The 17,704-nt window shown below is 39.0% G+C and overlaps 1 protein-coding gene across 2 annotated transcripts in view; it reads right to left on the bottom strand.

Annotated features, from left to right (window-relative positions):
* The window catches only part of CFAP61 (cilia and flagella associated protein 61), a 209,698-nt gene that overhangs the window by 2,745 nt on the left and 189,249 nt on the right, over positions 1-17,704 (bottom strand). For both annotated transcript variants that reach the window (XM_073339783.2, XM_073339782.2), the window contains exon 26: positions 1,841-1,931. In XM_073339783.2, the coding sequence (XP_073195884.1) occupies positions 1,841-1,931 (91 nt within the window). The remainder of the gene's footprint in view (positions 1-1,840; positions 1,932-17,704) is intronic.

The raw sequence follows: 17,704 nt of genomic DNA, 5'->3' as shown, positions 1-17,704 counted from the left end.
CACACAATTATTCTAACTTGGCTCTTATGCATGTCTTAGTTTCTCTTACTGTATGTCTTGTTACATTTTAATTGAGTTCCATTTTCTATGGTAATCAGAACTTAAAATTCCTGACTTTTGTAGTTTACAATCTCAACTATAACAATGCTAGTTAAACATTTTTACTTATTATGTTACTTATTTTTGCATTTGACTGAACATTTATTTGAATGCCTTGGTCAACTGGAATATGAGCAACAGGTAGTAAAGGTCCTGGTCCTCCTGCTCCCAAATTATATAATGACAATTTAAAAGACACTTGATATATTCCAACGGTGCAGTATGTATTTATTAAGCACTTGATAGCGTGCTCAGTATTGTACAAACAGACATAGGAGATACATATTTACTAAACTTAGTGTTTCTAAATATCAGAACCTGTGTGAAGGGAATTAGAATAAAAACAGACAAAGGGAATGACAAATGTGCATTCACCCTGTCAGATATAGGACCTGATCTTGTAAACCCTCTCTCATGTGAGTAATCCTGATTCATAGGAGTAGTCCCAGTGATCTCAACAGGACTACTTGCGTGTGTGTGTCATGACTAACTCACAAGAGACAGTTTGCATGACGGATTCAGTAATCCTGAAATACGTAAGACACCATTTCCAGGCTGTCCATAGACAATAAAACAGATAGCACATAAGAGATAAGCTGTTCACATTACAATACAGGAAGCACTGCTGAAACAGGGCAGAAAATCACTACCTTCAGGCACAATTTTTTCCTTAGAATTTAATTTTCTGTTCTTTGTAAGTTGTTTTCAAGAAAATCTAAAAATAATACTTCACTTAAGTACTCTTCATATTATGACAACAGAAGAGACAATACTATCTAGCACCTTTGTATTTTATTTTAACCTTTCCTAGAGACTAGTGTGATGTTACCTCAATACACAGTTAACAATTTTGTATGGTAATTGCAGCAATCCATTAAAAAGTAGTGCAGGAATATAGAATTTCGATATGTAAAACAGAAGCGAAGGGGGTATGTGGAGGGATACGGTAGAATGGCACTAAACCACCCACTAGGCAGCAGCAAGCTTTAGATTGTAGAGAAAAAATTCTGTTTAGAGGCAATTATATGTTTACAACTTTGTCTTTAGGGACTGATCCAAAGTCCACTGAATCAAGTGGCAGCCTGTCCATTGGCTTCAATGGGTTTTGAGTCAGACACTTGGAGAGGAAAAAATGGAGAAATTACTATGAATTTATGCTCAGGTCAACAGTGCAAATGACATTAGCAAATGTCTTAATTTCTCCCCATCCCTATATTTGGGAATTTCATCTATCACTGAAAAGCCATTCTGTGTTACTTTATCAGCTATGTAGCTTGTGGCCATAGGTACTTATAGAAAGATTTACATCTCACAGGATCTGAAATTTTAGGATGGTTCGTAGGGTGCTTTTATATCATTATGCAAAAAAATGAACAAAACTGTATGGAAAGCAGTGTTAACTAAAGAAATGGGAATTCCAAGTCTCAGTGGCAAATTTGCACTAGAAAACATATAAGGGGTATAAAAATGCTGCATAAGAAAATGGAGCAAGGTAAACGATGAAAAAAACATTACCAGCAACTTTGAGATTTGTAAAAATAATTAAAATGAGCAATTTCCAGTATTTACTGAATCTCCCTTATGCTGCATAGACTATGTCTATTTAGGCTTTCCAAAGTGAGTAATTAAACAGAAAAAAGTGAAATTTAAGGCAGAATATGGGAGCAAAAAAAAAAAAAGAAGTGCTCAACAATAACGAATTACTCCAATAATAAAAGCAATTGCTAGTCATTTTTCTTACCTGGCTGGATATTAGGATTTGGCGCAGTTCTTTCTTAAGATCAATAAACCGATCATGATAGATGGCCATGGACCAAGGTTCCCTGAAATAGCTGGTTGAAAAAGAAGAAATTTAGTTATCCAGTGAACCTCTCATTAACCACTAATAAAGTATTTACCTGCTTTTTTGCTTTTATAAATTACAGTTCTGGACCCATCATGATCGTTTGTTCATAAAATGCCTCCCGTAACAGCATGGTCAATCAATTCTTTTAATGGATGTTCCTGATGTACAGCCAGCTTCAGTAATTACATTTAAAGTGGCTTAATTCAGAGCTGTGGCAAGACCCAGTGAAGAATCCTGATTTTATCAGAATTTAAAAGCCTGAAGACCTGTAAAGAACGGTGTCTCCATTATCTGTCCTCATTTGAGAAAAGCAGATTGCAGGATTAACTGAACTCCTGCATAAACAAATTAAATTTGTGTAGACAATGACACAAATGTTGTTCATCATTAAGGTTTCTGGATTAATAAAGGCCAGAAAAACAGGCCACCACAGTGTTGCAATATGTTCTTTCCACTAGTGCACTAAAGCTAAATTGAATCTATCTTAAGAGGAACTATCTTAACATTTATATTATATCTATTGACAGAAAGCATTCATTACACTTTTTCTGTGAAAAGTTAGAAAACTGTAAGTATTTATTTATCGTTAAGGCCATAACAAGATATATAAGTAGATACTGTAAATGCAGCTAGAGGCAACTGGATGACACAGAAAATGGCTGTTTATTTCTATTTCCTATATAACGAAAAATAATTGTGGTGGTGTCAATAATCTTTAGATTACACGAGGTATATTCTCTGCTTGATGTGTGTATGCAATTCTCATTAATGTTAATGGAAGTTAAAAGGACCCACTGAAGAAAGAATAGGACCAAAAGAATCAGTGTAACTTATTATTAAACTGGGTACCAGATAAATAGGGCCTGATCCTGCAAACACTTACGCAAATCCTTAACTTTGCTCATTTCAGTCATCTCACTGATGTTAAGCATGTACATGTTTGCAAAATTATGACCACAGTCCTTAGACGTGAACAGTGTCATTGGAAGCGTGTAGTCTATTCACATCAGTGGGATTGCTCTCATGAATAAGCAATATTGCATGTGTAACTCTGATGGGATTTGGCCTAATGTCCTTACAATAAATATATTAATTTCTAAAATAAAAACTCAAATTACATAATTTTAATGACAATTTCCACAGAAAACCAGCATTCAGTTGCTTTCTAAAAGGAAGCCAACCTTTTATAAATGTTGAATTGTGATATTTCCTATCAGCAACTTTTCTATAAATAAAAGCTTCATTGGACTTCAGATATTAATGACTCAATCAACACCACAGTATGTAACTAACAGAGCTGTTCTTATTCTTCACCACACCCATCCACTTGGGTGTTATACCCCCATCTCCTTCCCTCCGGGTGTTTCTTTAGATGGTAAGCCCTCTGGATAAGGGCTTGTCTCTTTTCTGTGTTTGTACAGCACCCAGCACAATAGGGCCTCAAACAGAATGAAGGACATTTCCACAATATAAATATTTACTGCCACTGCTATTCATCTTTACCTTTCCATTTTGACAGACATAGGAGCATCTTGCAGCACACTGCTAGCACATTACCAAGACTGATTTCATCTCTATATTTGGGGCTGAAATCTTACAAAAGCTGAACTCAGCTCTAAGAGCCACTTTAAAAAATGTACTTTAAAATGTATTTATCATATCTCTATAAGATACATACATAGACATGAAGAGTTTCCCAAAACATTTAAACAACTAACTCATCTCAAAACATTTTCCATTTAATGTCAACAGTTAGATGGCAAAGCAAGATAGGAGGGGCACAAGAAAAGATATACCAAGATAATTAAAGATGCTCACATTACACTGGCATGCATGGCCCTGTAGCCAAATATTTTTCCTGTATTTTCACCTGGCATCTTAGTTTTAGTTGTGCAATTATTACTGGTAAATCTGTTTTAACAGAGAAATAGCCATTGAGCAGGAAATAGTGATCTGAGCACAGACCTGGGAGCCTGGAATTCACACGTTTTAATTCTGCCCCTGACATGGATTTCATCTTGTGATTGAGGCTAGTATTTTAAACACCCTGCCTTTATGAAACTGCTTACATACCTCACTGAGATGTTATGAGGATTAAATTATGTGTGTACAATGCTTTGAGGATACTGAGTATTATTGTTCCTACCAGTTCATCTGATAACTACATCTTCAGGTACTCATACTTGTACAGTTCATCACAGCATTTCCAAATTTCGGAGCTTAAGGCCTGAAATTTTTCACCAACCTGCAGTATTTGGCTCAAATAAAAATGTGTTTACTCTGGAAGTGGGCAATTTCTTGTCTATGTTTTCAAGCCTGGTTGTACAGGGGTTACTAATAGCCAGCTATTTAATACAAAATTTCCTTTACCTTATTTCAAATGGAGAAATGCAACCATTACAGAGTGTTTTAATATATAAGCAATTCTCTTCCCTTTCTGGCAGTGCATATTTATCCTTAAGACAGAATCACCTTTCTAACAACCATATTTAGATTTACTCTCTCAGAATACAACACATGTTCCATTAAATTGAAGTTTAATAATGAAAACGATTCACTTGAAGCCAAACCAACAAGTTGACTTTCTTTGGCTCATTTTAAATTTTATTACCACTTCAACAGTAGTCCCTAAGGGCAAGCTGTAGAAAGCTTGAAAGTATAATGCTCTTCAGTGTACAAGATGAACCTGGCATGCTACCAACAGAAGCTCAGAGGCTCCTCAACTATCATGAGAACAGCATCTGCCACATGTGTTTGCACCATTTAGTCTTTCATAACCTGCCAAAATGATCAAGCTAAATATGTACAAGATGACTGTTTGCCAGGGGCATAACCGATTTTAAAACGTGGTCACTTCTTAAGGGGGGATCCCCTGCTGGTAGGCTTTTATATCTATAGAAGCTATCATTGGAAGGCATTTGTAACTAGATGGGGTGAAATGGTCTCCTTTTGAAGACAATATGTGACATCCTTTTTGTTGCTAGGAAGCTGTTCTCTCCTTTCATTGACAAACAATACATAAAGTCTGTTCTGCCTCATCTGTGATGTGTAACCTATATTAGATGAAGGGGAGAAAAAATAAAATTATCTACTGGCATCCTATGCAATAGGAGTTGAATCTTTTTAATTTAAAGGGGGGGGACGACACATGATAAAAATGAGCAGATAAAGTTGGCCAATCTTGGGAAATAATAATGTGGTATTTCTGAAATCTGCATGTAAATAGATTCCCTTCCAAAACCCATCTATTTTTAGTCTCCAGACTCTTATTTAATGTACTGCTATACACCACTTTCATATGACAATGTTTTTTTCAAGAATTCTGAAGCAGCAGTAGCTCTCTGATGCTTACTGGTACTTTAAAAAAAAAGAAATGAGGACAGCACACTGACCCTTGTCCGCACTTGCACCACTTAAGTCATCCACACCATCCAAGACATTAGATCTTTCCTTGGATGTGAACATGTAAAAAAAAATATCTAAAGACTTTGAAAGTTGTGAGGTACTTTTACACTGAGAATGCCAAGCTCAGCATCCACAACAAGAAACCATGACAGAAATAATTAAAGGGTTAATTAGAACTTTATCACATCAAAAAAGTCCCATGACATCTGAGTAATGGGCAACTGTAGTGAATGATAAAAAAAGAGAATAGGAACTACAGATCTCTCAACAGAGCCCATATTCTGCCAGGCACAGGTTATTAGCCATTTAGGCATACTCCGAAAAAGGAATATAGACATGACACTCATTTTTACCACCCACTCCTGCACTGAAAGATGAGCCCCTCTTTCAGGAAAATTAAACCAATCACATCCCCACCACAAACCCACCATAAGTTGTTAAAGATCTGTCCAAAATGAGCAATCATGCAGAGTAGATAGTATAATGTTGTGAAGTCTTGTGATTTTCACCATGAATTTTGTGATAGTTTGTGTTTCTCTTCGTCTCAGCTGCTGGACTTCCATGAGTGTGGAAGAATTTTAGCTTTCATTAAATAAGTAAATAAAAAAAGGAAAATAGCCATCATAGTTGTAGAGAAAAGCTTGAAAATATGACTCAAGTGTATTATAAAGACACACACACACACAAAAGGTAAATAAAAAGTACCCAATATTCATTACATTTTAAAATCTCATGATTTTTAAGCCAATCTGTGTGTGTGTGTGTGTATGTGTCTGTGTCGCAACTTATAGTTTTTTAACACTGATGTTGTAAGGCTATGTAGATTTTCTTAATATGATATAGCCCCTCCTTTTTCACATACTTCAATGAACAGTAGTATATTTAACAATGTTGGCATTTAAAGTGTCATCAGTGGCATCTGAGTTAGCACCAACTGTAATGAATATGGCAGTTCGTACTTCAGCGCTATAGTTTCAGACTCCCTGGCAAACGCTGCTGCACACTTAGGTCATGCTTTCAAGGTTTTCTTCACAACCAGAACAGACAAAAATGTACCTAAAAAAAAGCAAGCAAGCAAGCAGGGATTCTGGAGGACAGTTGAGGGGCCCTTTTGTCCCCCAAGCTGGCTTGTCTTTGAGGTACACCCTACACTTTGGGAATGGCTGACTTACTGACCCATTAAACTACCCAGGAAAAACCTCTTCCTTCTGGTGAGTTTATTAAATGATCTGAATTTTGTGTCTGTTGAGACAGTTTTTTTTCTAGAATAGAATCATGTTAATATAATTTAAACAAATGTAGAAAACAACCTGTATAGATAAATATTATAAGATTTCTACCATTGCTATATTGCCTTATGCTACCGATTTTTTGGCTCTGCTCTCAGATGAGACCAAGGAGTGTGTGTGGTGATGGCTGGTGGCTTTTCAAAGGCACAAAGGGTAGTTAGGCACCCAGTTCCTGCCAAGAATCAATTGGATCTGGGTACGTAACTGCCGTTTGAAAATATTGGCACAAGTTACCACTGTGCTTGCAGCTAGAGTTATTTATCCATGGTGACAGAGAGTCCCCGCTTGGTGTTCAGTTGTCCACTTAAAAAAACCTTTTATAATAGCAGCAATAATAAAATCAAATTAAAGTAAAAAGCAAGGGTCTGTTATTTTCTTATTCCTACTCCCGCTCTCCCCACTCTTCCCTCCAGCTTCCCACACACCCAATTCTCTTTATTTCAGAATCCTAACAAATTTATCACTCAGGACAAATTTGTCTGGGTGTGTTTGAGTGTCATAATTCACTGTCTAAAACAGCAGGATTAGTTTGGATCTCTTGACGTTGACTTTCATATCTTTATAAAAGGCAGTCTCATTGGAAGAATCTCATGTTTAAGCTGTGAATCGACCATTAATACAATAAAATGCCCCCCTTTTAGGGTCAGCCACAACAGTATGGTTCACTAAGGACCTGACCAAACTCCACTGAACTCTATGGGAGTCTTTCCACTGATTTCAGTGGGATGTGGATCAGGCCCTAAATATTCTCAACTTCCTCACTTAGCACTCCAAGTATGCCAATAGATGACTGGCACATCAGAGCCCCAAACTCTGAGGTTGTTAATGTACTTAGGAGTACTTTTCCTCTGTTTTAAGTTGGGATTAAGGAGGAACACAGAAAAATCCATATTTCAACCAACTCAGGTGTTGCTCTTCAAAGGAGCCATACTAGCTTTGCACTTTAGATCAGCTCAGCTTCCAGGCTGCTATAGTTTACATCAGCCACTCACACCAACTTTATGCAATTAGTCAGATAGAGAGTACGTGCAGGGTAGACTGTTGTTCCGTTTTGGAGCATAACACTCAGCTCACAGAACCAGCTAGCATAACTGAAATAGAAGTTTATAGTGGGTGTAGTTCCTGGGTGGTAAAGTTTAACGCCCACACCACTGGGCATGGCTGCCTATACAGAGTGCAATTCAGTGGACAGCCAAGCAAGATTTTTTTAAAAAGTTTTAACCATATTTTTGACAAAAATTGGATTTTTAAAATACAGTAAATATGCAAAACCTGGCTGATCAGGTACATCTTGGAGATACTATATCAGTTCTCAAATGTTCAGAATTTGAAATAACCCAAAATATTCCAAGCAATTTTCCTCACCTGTTTATACGCCGTAAGCCTATAATTATGCGGTACCATTTATGGAAACCATCGTTGTTCTGACATGCAGCCTTTCAAGATTGGCAAGGCTTGATCTAGGAGGTGGGATGTAGCCAGGTGAATAGTAGTGGGTCTGCCAGACCCTTCTCACTGGTGGAAAGTAAAACCCCCCAAATGTTGGAGTGTGCCATCACTCTTATACACTCTGCTTCCCCCACTTCCCAGTGTTATCACTGGACATTTGGTATGACAAACACCTGTGCTGTTGCAACAAATCTTGGCCTGAACTGACTGACACATGTGGCCGTTATTCATATAGGCTGGCCAGCTCATATTGGCTCAAATGTAAATTGTGATTATTAAGTAAAAAATAGCTCGACTTGCACATGGAAATAGCAAATTTCACTTGAGAGCACTGCAGGGAAAATTTTATTGTGTTCAAAATCATTTGGTTGCCTTTGTAGTGAATGATATTTTCCATTTTTTTATGCTAGTGACCACGCAAAGTATTCATCACTACTGCAATGTGTTTAAAGATAACAAGCACATTTCGAGCTACCGCAGGTGCTACAGCAATCTGTATAGTGGGGGTGCTGAGAGCTGTTGAACCAAACCGTAAACCCTGTATATGTTGGAAACCACTTCCAGCCAGGGGGTGTGGTAGCACCCCAGCACTTCTAGTTTCAGCACCTATGGAAGCTACGTGGTAAACTTTTGCATGGGGGCTTTTGTTAGTCTCATCAAGACATTACTTAGAACCTCTACAGTTGAGCTATAGGGTTGGCAAAGTTTTAGGTATGGCTTGGGAGTCATTGGCACTTAGCTGAAGAACAGCTGCATGGAAAGATGGAAGTTAGCTGGTGCAGAGAAGGAAGTGTTTCAAAGCACTCACAATGTCCATAACTTCGCCCTTTATCAAGGTGACTGCCTTACAATCATCAAGATGGATCATAATCATAGTGTCTTTCTGCATTCCTTGTAGTTATCCAAATAGCTACAGCTGCTAAAAATGCCCACCTAGAGCTGGTCAGAAGACTGTGTCCTATCCCATCAGACTCTAGGCTTAAATATTGTAGCTCATTTCTAGGAAAGACATTTCTGACCCTTCAAGAATTTCAAGTTTAGAATACAGCAGCTCAGCTATTCAGCAACACACCACTGGTTATTATCTTTTGGATGACATATACAGCTCTATTTAATCTGAAGCATTCATTGTATTAGACCCATAGGTTATCATTAGGTTGCCCCCCAGCTATGTATGTTTTCGCATTGACACTAAGTGCCATATTTAAATAGTTAAAGCCTTTGCTCAGTTGCAAGGACATTTAAGAAGCACAAGAAGAAAATTCTTATTCTGTCACAGAAAACATGGGCAAGTTTTATATGACATTTAGGCATGTACAACTATGTGCCTAACTTGAACATGTAATTGCCATAACTGCAGATGCACACAGAACATATGTGTATGCAAATGGCCATTTCTGGTAATTTCTGCACACAACTGTGTGTTATGAAGGTGCAGACACATTCATTAAGAGTGCAGGATATGTGTGCAATTTTGAAAATCTGGTCCTATAAATCTACTGAAAATCACATCTTCAGCAGCCGGTGCTGATCAGAATTATGGAAATGGGGTTACAACAAGTAGTGACATCAAAGGTGGCTGAAAATAAAAAACTCTGATCAAGATTTAGACTCAGAGACAGTCTGCATGAATAGAAAATAATGGAAGCTTGTAATGGTGACACATCAGATAACGATTTTTGATCTGTGAAAAATGACAAGTGACAATCACGAAAAAAAATCACGTTCCCTATATGCTGAGAACCAGCCTCTCCACACAGTAAAGGTTGGTTAAGTCTATGGTAGAGTATTATTTATGACTATACAAACAAAGAATTTAGCAACTACCTTCCAAAAGATGTCTTATTTTCAATGGAAGACGACTTTTTAAAAAACTTGCTAACAAACACCACATCCCGAAAAGTAAAAAAAGACAATTGTAAAAAGTACTCAAAAAGTCAACCCTGCTGGAAATAAATAGCAGGGTTACTGACCCTGATGTTGCTGGGCTTGTGGCATTGCGACTACAATTTAATTGACTGAAACTGAAGTTATTCAGTGAATCATATATGTGGAAGAAAGAGAGAGAGACTGACTTGTGAGATGCTGAATTACAATGAGATTATGATGAGACCAGAAAATGAAATTCACAGTGAAGAAAATAATACTGAAAATTTGCTACCAACCCCACCTGATTTAAATGTACTTTAAATGTACTAAAAAAGCTATATTGCATGGCTAAGCAAACAATAATATTAAATTGTCTACATACAAATTTTTAACTGGTTTTGTAATTTTTTTTTTTTACAGGGCTTGTAACTTATTTACAATCGTGGAACAAGAAAACAGAAGTACATTACAGCAGAACTACTGCAGGAGTACTGTTTAATTCCTTGCACAAAAACACTACTCATTGAACATTTATTTATCCATGTATTTCAGGTATTCCGTGGATAATTCAGAGATTTGGGACTCTGCTAGGGTGACCAGGTGTCCGGTTTTGGCATTGCTGACCAGGCCCTGTCCGTTTTGTGGCGCTGTGCAGCAGGGCTGGCAGGCTTTCTGCTAGCCACCATGACGTGCAGCTCCCGGGTCAGGAAGCAGACAGCCTGTCCAGCTCCGAGCCTTAGGGGCTGCCACGGTGGGTGTGCATGCTGCCCGGCGCAGCTCCCATTGGCTGGGTCACTAGCAGGGGAGGAACTGTTGTGAGCGCTCAGCAGACAGCTGTTGAGGGGTCGCCTGGTGTGTGCCTCTCCCGCAGCTGCCCAGCCCTCTTCTCCTCGCGCTCCTCTTGTGGCTGGGCTTGAGCTGCAGCACGTGCTCTGCAGCAAACCACGGTTTGTCACCCCATCACCAGCCCCCGGGAATTGGAGGTATGTGTATCCCTGTCTCCGAGTGCTGGGAATGGGGCTGCACCCCAATCCCCACCGACTGCATCCCTCCCCGTCCCAACCCCACCGCACCCGCATCCCCCATCGCTGCATCCCTCCTGTCCCACCCCGACACACACACCCATCAAGGCATCCCTCCCTGTCCCAACCCCCCATCCCGTCCTGCTCCCCACACCTACCCATCCCAGCACCCCTTTCAGTTCTCTCCCACCCATCCTCTCCACCTCCCAGAGCCGCCCTCACCTCCCACAGCCCTGCACCTCATTCACCTCCATACACTGCTGCACTCCCATTATGTCCCTATACACCCCTGTGTCCCCCACATCCTCATGCACCTGTATCCTTCTGCCTCCGCCTGCATCCCCACCCACCCCACATACCCCCCCACACCCACTCATCTCTCCTTCACTGCCTCCTCTCACGCCACCCTGCTCTCATCTTTTGCCTCTTTCCCTCCCCATCCTCTTCTCTCCTCTCCCCCGCCAACATCTTTTCCCCTCCAGTCCACCCTCCTCCCTTCCTGGCTGAGTGATTTAGGCAGCCCCTGGAAAAGTGTATGAAAAAGCATCACTGTGTAGGCAAGCGTGTGCATGCATGCATTGTATGTGTGTAAGAGATGGTCTCTGTGTAGGGAGGTGTGTGTATTGCCGCATGTGTGTATACCTGCGTGAATAAAACTTGCAGCCTAACTCTTTGACTTTTATTCCTTTTGCTGGCTTGCACACAAAAAAATTGATGACATAAAATATGTGTGTATTCATTTCATAACACGTTTTTAAAAGAGAAGGGAAATCTAAAAGCAATGTATTATTTCTTAAAAACTGAATGTTGTTGACTAGTAATTGCAGAAGAGCCAATGTATCGTACTTTTCTCCCCATCTTTGTCTAGCTACATTATAAACTCTTTGTTGCAGACTCTCTCTTTTTATGTCCAGCACCTGCCACCCTGGAGCCCTGATTTTAGTTGGGGTCTCTAGGCATTAAACAATCATTGGAATAATCAATAATGTGGAAGTATATGTGTTAGTGTATGCTAGATGTGAACGCATGTGTATATCTGCATGTAGGTGAGGGAGTCAGTTTCTACAGATTTATTTATATAGGTATCTGGACAGGGGTCCATTTCTGTGGTTGTGCTCTATGGATTTGTATTTGGGCTTCAGGAGTGGGCCACCCATTGCTGCTGTGATAATGTGTGGTCCTAATTCCACACATACAATTACAATAACTTTAGTGAAAAAAAACCATGGAGCTGGTTATGAAAAATGGGAAGAGGGGAGGGAAAGAATCATGAAAATCTTTGTGAAATTTCATTTTTTAAAAAATTATCCTTTTTGACTATTTTGCTGACAGCTCTGGTGTCCTTTAACAAATAAAACCTGAAATTAGCATAATATATCTGTCAAAACAATAAATATGTCTGTTTGGGCCTTGCAGTGAAAATGACCCTGTGAGCGAGGGTGGGGGAGAGCAAGCGACGGGGGGGGGGGGGAATGGAGTGAGTGGGCGGCGGTGCCTCTGGAAGAGGTGGGGCCTCGGGGAAGGGGCGGAGCAGTGTGCGGGGGAAGGGGCAGGGCAGTGCAATGGTGTTCAGTTTTCTGGAATTAGAAAATTGACAACCCTACATTCTGCTACTGTTGTCCTGATCCAAAGCCTAGTGAAATCAACAGAGATTACAGTTGACTTCAAGGGATATTCAACCAGGCCCTATGATTTACTTTATTGAAGCAGGATTACAAAATGATACAATTCACCAGTTGAGAGGAAGACATTTATTTCAAGCTTCTTTCAATGGGAATATAAAAATCAGAGAAGGAAATTTGCAGATATTTATAATTTTTTAAAAGAACACTGGGATTATTGTTAAACTGGCAATAATTCTGCTAAGAAATAGTTAAACATTTGATTTCAAATCCAACATGGATTTATTCGCATTTAAAATACTGTTATAATTTAATAATAGTACATAAGTACACTGCACTATAAGCCCAATCTTGTGATCCTCATTCAGGAAAAACAACCATTGAATTGGATAGGGGTTTTTCCTATTGATCAAAATAACAGTCCCAATGGATGTGATCAAAACCCCACGGCAGTCAATGAAGAGACCGTCACTGTCTTCAATGGGCTTTGAATCAGGGGTTATACTTGTACCTATTTATGTTTGCCAGCATCTTCACATTGTAAAAAATATTCATCCATCTCATACTGATTTCTCATTTTTATTTTCTGTATTTTTAATATCAAAGGAATATTATGTTATATTATCATAGACAGTGGTCACCATTAAAAAGTGAACATTTACTAACAATTACTTCACCCCAGTAACTGGGGTACTGCAGTTATTTCCTATTCTAAGTACACTATACAGATATTCTGTATTACCTCAGTACTACAGATTGAACTGTTAGTAAATGTTCACTTTTTAATGGTGGCTACTGCACAATAGAGCCTTGCTAAACTGCAGTGTGCTAAACCAAACATATTACAGCTGGCAACCAAAATGGCAGTTTCTCCCCTATTCTCTCTCTCAAAAAAAATTAATAGCAGATGTTTTAAGGTTTTGTGTATTTCTACACAACATACTGCATGATGTATATTCAATATATTATGAAAAATAATTAAAAGGAAACAAAACTGTCAAACCAAATCAATAAAATACACTTTGTGGTGCAGTATGATTACTTATCTAAAATTATTTGTTCATTTACAGAGTCAGAACATTCAGTAATTCACAATGGTCTGTCTAATTATTAATATGAATTATTAGCAAGGTTCTACCATAAGTAAACTATGTTAAGATTATGCGACTAGCCTTTCCCTATTAATTCTGGCCTTGGAGTTTCTTAGTAACCTAGCTGTTCATTAGAAGCTTAGTTGCTCATTAAAAATAATATTAATTAAATATATAAAATAAATTTAAGCCACCTAAAGATGTCAGGCTATTTATATTGATTTGTTATGTAAGTACAGCTTTAATAGTGTGAATCATGGCTAGCATTTAATTCCAGTAAAAAAGAAAAGCTGTTAGGGCTTCAGTATCCATCCCTCATGAGCTCCTCTTATTCTGGTTCTCTCTTCATAAAAAGCACACCTATTTACCTCTAATTAGACTGGAAAGGGTACTGAGTAGCATTAGTCCCACTCAACCATGCTCACAGCCTTTCCCATTTCCGTTCGTTCTTTTTTTTCCCTGCAGGGAAAAAATATCTCATACAGGTCTGCGGAGTTAACAAAAGAGTAAGGTGGAATCCCTTTTATGTAACTGAGGCACACTAATGCGACAGGATCCAGTGAATTCCAGAAAGCAATGCATTCTAATATTTCTTTTAATAAACAAATGCTCTTAACTTTTTGAAAGGCTGATCTAAATCTTTATATGCAGCGCCTATACCATGTTTAATATAATTCCTGATGTGCAATGATTATCCTGTCCACAAGTCCTTTTTAATGAATATCTTTCACCAGTCCTATTAAAGATAAAATTAAAAACATTAAATATTTTTCTCCTCGCTAATGTCTCTATTATGTTTTGAGATTTATTAGAATTGGGCCATTAAACATTCTATTGTAGTGTTTCTGCTCAGAAATCTCATAAAAATTACACTAATTCATTAATTCTAGCCTACTGCAAAACATATTGTGTGCAAAGTGAATCTGAGAAGAGAAGGCCAAATGGTTACATTTTGTAAATGTCAGTATTATTTATATCGTTTTGAAATATTTTTGAACATTTAGGATCATAGACTTGGGGACAAGTAGACAAGACTGAAGAGAACAGCTACCAGAACATCCAGTGATGTTCTCCACTTGTTTGGTCTTTGCAACCTTAATGTCATTTTATTGTAGCTTTTTAGGATGGAATTATAGCATTATTTCTGATAGCAAATGTTACAAAAATACAAAATCGTTCCCATTATAACTTCCTGTTTTCACATGGCTATAACATTACCTTTGGGGCTGAAAATTTGCATGCTTTGTCTTTGGAAAAGACTTGTGTCATGGCATGTCATGAAAGTCACCACTGCTCTGCAGAACAAAGCGGGGACAGTGGATTCCAAAGTCAAGGGCACATCATCAAGAATCCCCTAACTCCTATCCTGCTTCCATTTAAACCAGGAGGATGTTCGTCGGAGCACTTGAGCTGAACACAACTGCCACAGTACAACACAGAGAGGTCTCTAAAATAACCAAGGCTTTATAGGTCCAAAACAACATTTTAAATTTCACCTAGAAAGGAATCGATAGCCAGTGCACATCTTAATACGCAAACAGAGCATTCTGAACTGTCTACTATTTCTAATTTCTACAGAGGGGGTAACTTAAGAGATTAAGTGACTTGGCAATAGTTGCACAGAAAGTCTGTGGAAGGACTAGGATTTAAACTCAAATCTCGGATCTGCTCAAAGGCTTCCTAATCCACTAGAGTCCTACACAAACTTTAAACTAAACAGTAGTAATGTACAAAAAGAGGTTGGTGGCAGGAATACAGTGTAATGTGACCACCTTCAAAGTGTATGAAAGTCAATATTATAAGAAGACGCAGGAATTCACCCTTAACCTTGATGATTGTAAACACTAAAAATAAGGGTAATAAACATTGTCTGTTGTCATTACATTTTAAAAAACCCTCCATTTTGGCTTTTGAAGAAAGACTGGCATGATGCAGCTTCCCACACAGTATTTCCAGTAACATCACCCCCTAGATATGTTCTTTTATAATGTAACATGGACATGGAGAACAAAGGCAGTCACATTTCTCATCGTTGTCCTATGTTATCTTATTCTTTCCAGTTATGACATATACACTGGTACTTAGGCTGAATCTCAGGAGCAGTCGTGCCTTGCCTTGGCATCAACATTACTGCATCATATCATGGTAATCAACTTCTACATAGTATGATTGAAAGCAAACTCACTCATCTGATACTTTACAGATTTCACGTATGAAAACCGCTCACACATAATTCATTAAATAAGCAACTTAAGTATTTTAGAAACTAGCTGGTAAGGAGAGATTTTGTGCATTGTATTAACAAATGTGATTTTCATTAATGCAAAATGAAGCTTATCTGAATCACTTTCATATCAGATTAATGCCCTGATACCAAAGAATATCCAATTGGTTGCCAGGTATCAGGAGGATCCTCTAATTATCTATTTTGTACTTAAGATGCAGCAGCGGGAGATGCCAATGAACATAAGAACTGACATACTGGGTCAAACCAAAGGTCCATCTAGCCCGGTATCCTGTCTTCTGACAGTGGCCAGTGCCAGGTGCTCCAGAAGGAATTAACAGAACAGGTAATCATCACGTGATCCATCCCCTGTTGCCCATTCCCAGCTTCTGGCAAACAGAGGCCAGGGAAACCATCCCTGCCCATCCTGGCTAATAGCCATTGCTCTAAGGTTACGGTCCATAATTTGGCCACGGTCTCTTATGGCTTCCACAGTGGTTGTTTTATTGCAGGAGAACAAAGGGGAGGAACTAAGGAACAAGTGATTTAATTTGCCAGTCAAAACTCACCCCACTCCTCTTTTGGGAATTATTGTAAATATCTAGGGCTTGAGTCACAAAGGACCTTAGATGGGGTGACTCACAGCATTGCCACACCCAACTTTTTGGCACCTAGAAAATCACTGGGATTCACAAACCTGAGCTAGGCATCTAGGCTCCCTATACAATGAATGGGGAGAGATAGGTGCCTCAGAATGGGATTCACAAAGCCAGCATGCTGGGTGGCTCCTTGCCTAAACTAGCCAATGTGAGGTATTTGGCCAAGGGGTGTGTCCTAATCCCTACCACTCTCACTGAGATAGGCGCCCTCTGCTCATAACTTTTAGCCCAGTGGTTACGGTACTCATCTGGGATGTGGGAGACCTCTGGTTCAAGTCCCCTCACCAACTGAGGGGCAGATGGGATCTGAACAAGTAATCTGCCCCCTCAATAGTGAGGACCCTCTTGCTACTGGGCTATGGTATATTCTGCTGTAGGGCTTCCTCAGCCTCTCCTCTTGAAGCTGTTCCACTGTGGATAAATAAAAAAGTAATTGGAGCATGGGGGACTGAATCCTGGGTTTCTCACCTACCAGGTGAGTGCTCTCTCTGGCCCAATGACTTTTACAATTATTTATCCTCAGTGGAGCAGCTTCAACCCATTAAGGCTGAGCAGTGAAAAATAATTAAATAAAGACTGCAGTACCTCCTTCCTGACATGGGCATCAGACCTAGCCCATACATTAAGAAACTAATTTTGTAAAAATATGAATAAATCTCCAAGTAGAAGCCCTATACATTTCTCTGCCTGCTTATACCTTGTGAAGTGTGTCCTTAGACCCTGGGGTACAGCAGTATAACAGGTTTGTATACAAAGTCTTCAGCTTCAGTGTTTCCTCTTCTGGGTTCTCCAGCTCTTCACTGCCCTGATATTATGCAAGCCTGTTAGACCCATTTCCACTTGTGCCACAGAATATAGGGGGTTTTGCAACCGAATTTAGGGCATCTGATAGAGCCTATCATCTCTTTTACAACTGGAGGGAATGAGACAGGGGTTAGCGACTGACCTGGAGGCCAGAGAGGAAAAAAAAAATCCTCCAAAAAATTTCAGTTCAATAAAATGAAAACTGTTTTTTAATTTTTTTTTTCACCACATCAAAGCAACCAACATTTTTTTGGGGTTGACCGGAAACTTTTTGGTCAACCCAAAACTAAACAATTTTTTTTCCAAGTTTTTTGTTTTGGTTTGG

Source organism: Lepidochelys kempii, chromosome 3 (assembly GCF_965140285.1).
Source record: "Lepidochelys kempii isolate rLepKem1 chromosome 3, rLepKem1.hap1, whole genome shotgun sequence".
NCBI lineage: Eukaryota > Metazoa > Chordata > Testudines > Cheloniidae > Lepidochelys > Lepidochelys kempii.
The sequence above is the reverse complement of the archived record's forward strand: the minus strand, read 5'-3'. Positions and strand labels throughout refer to the sequence as shown.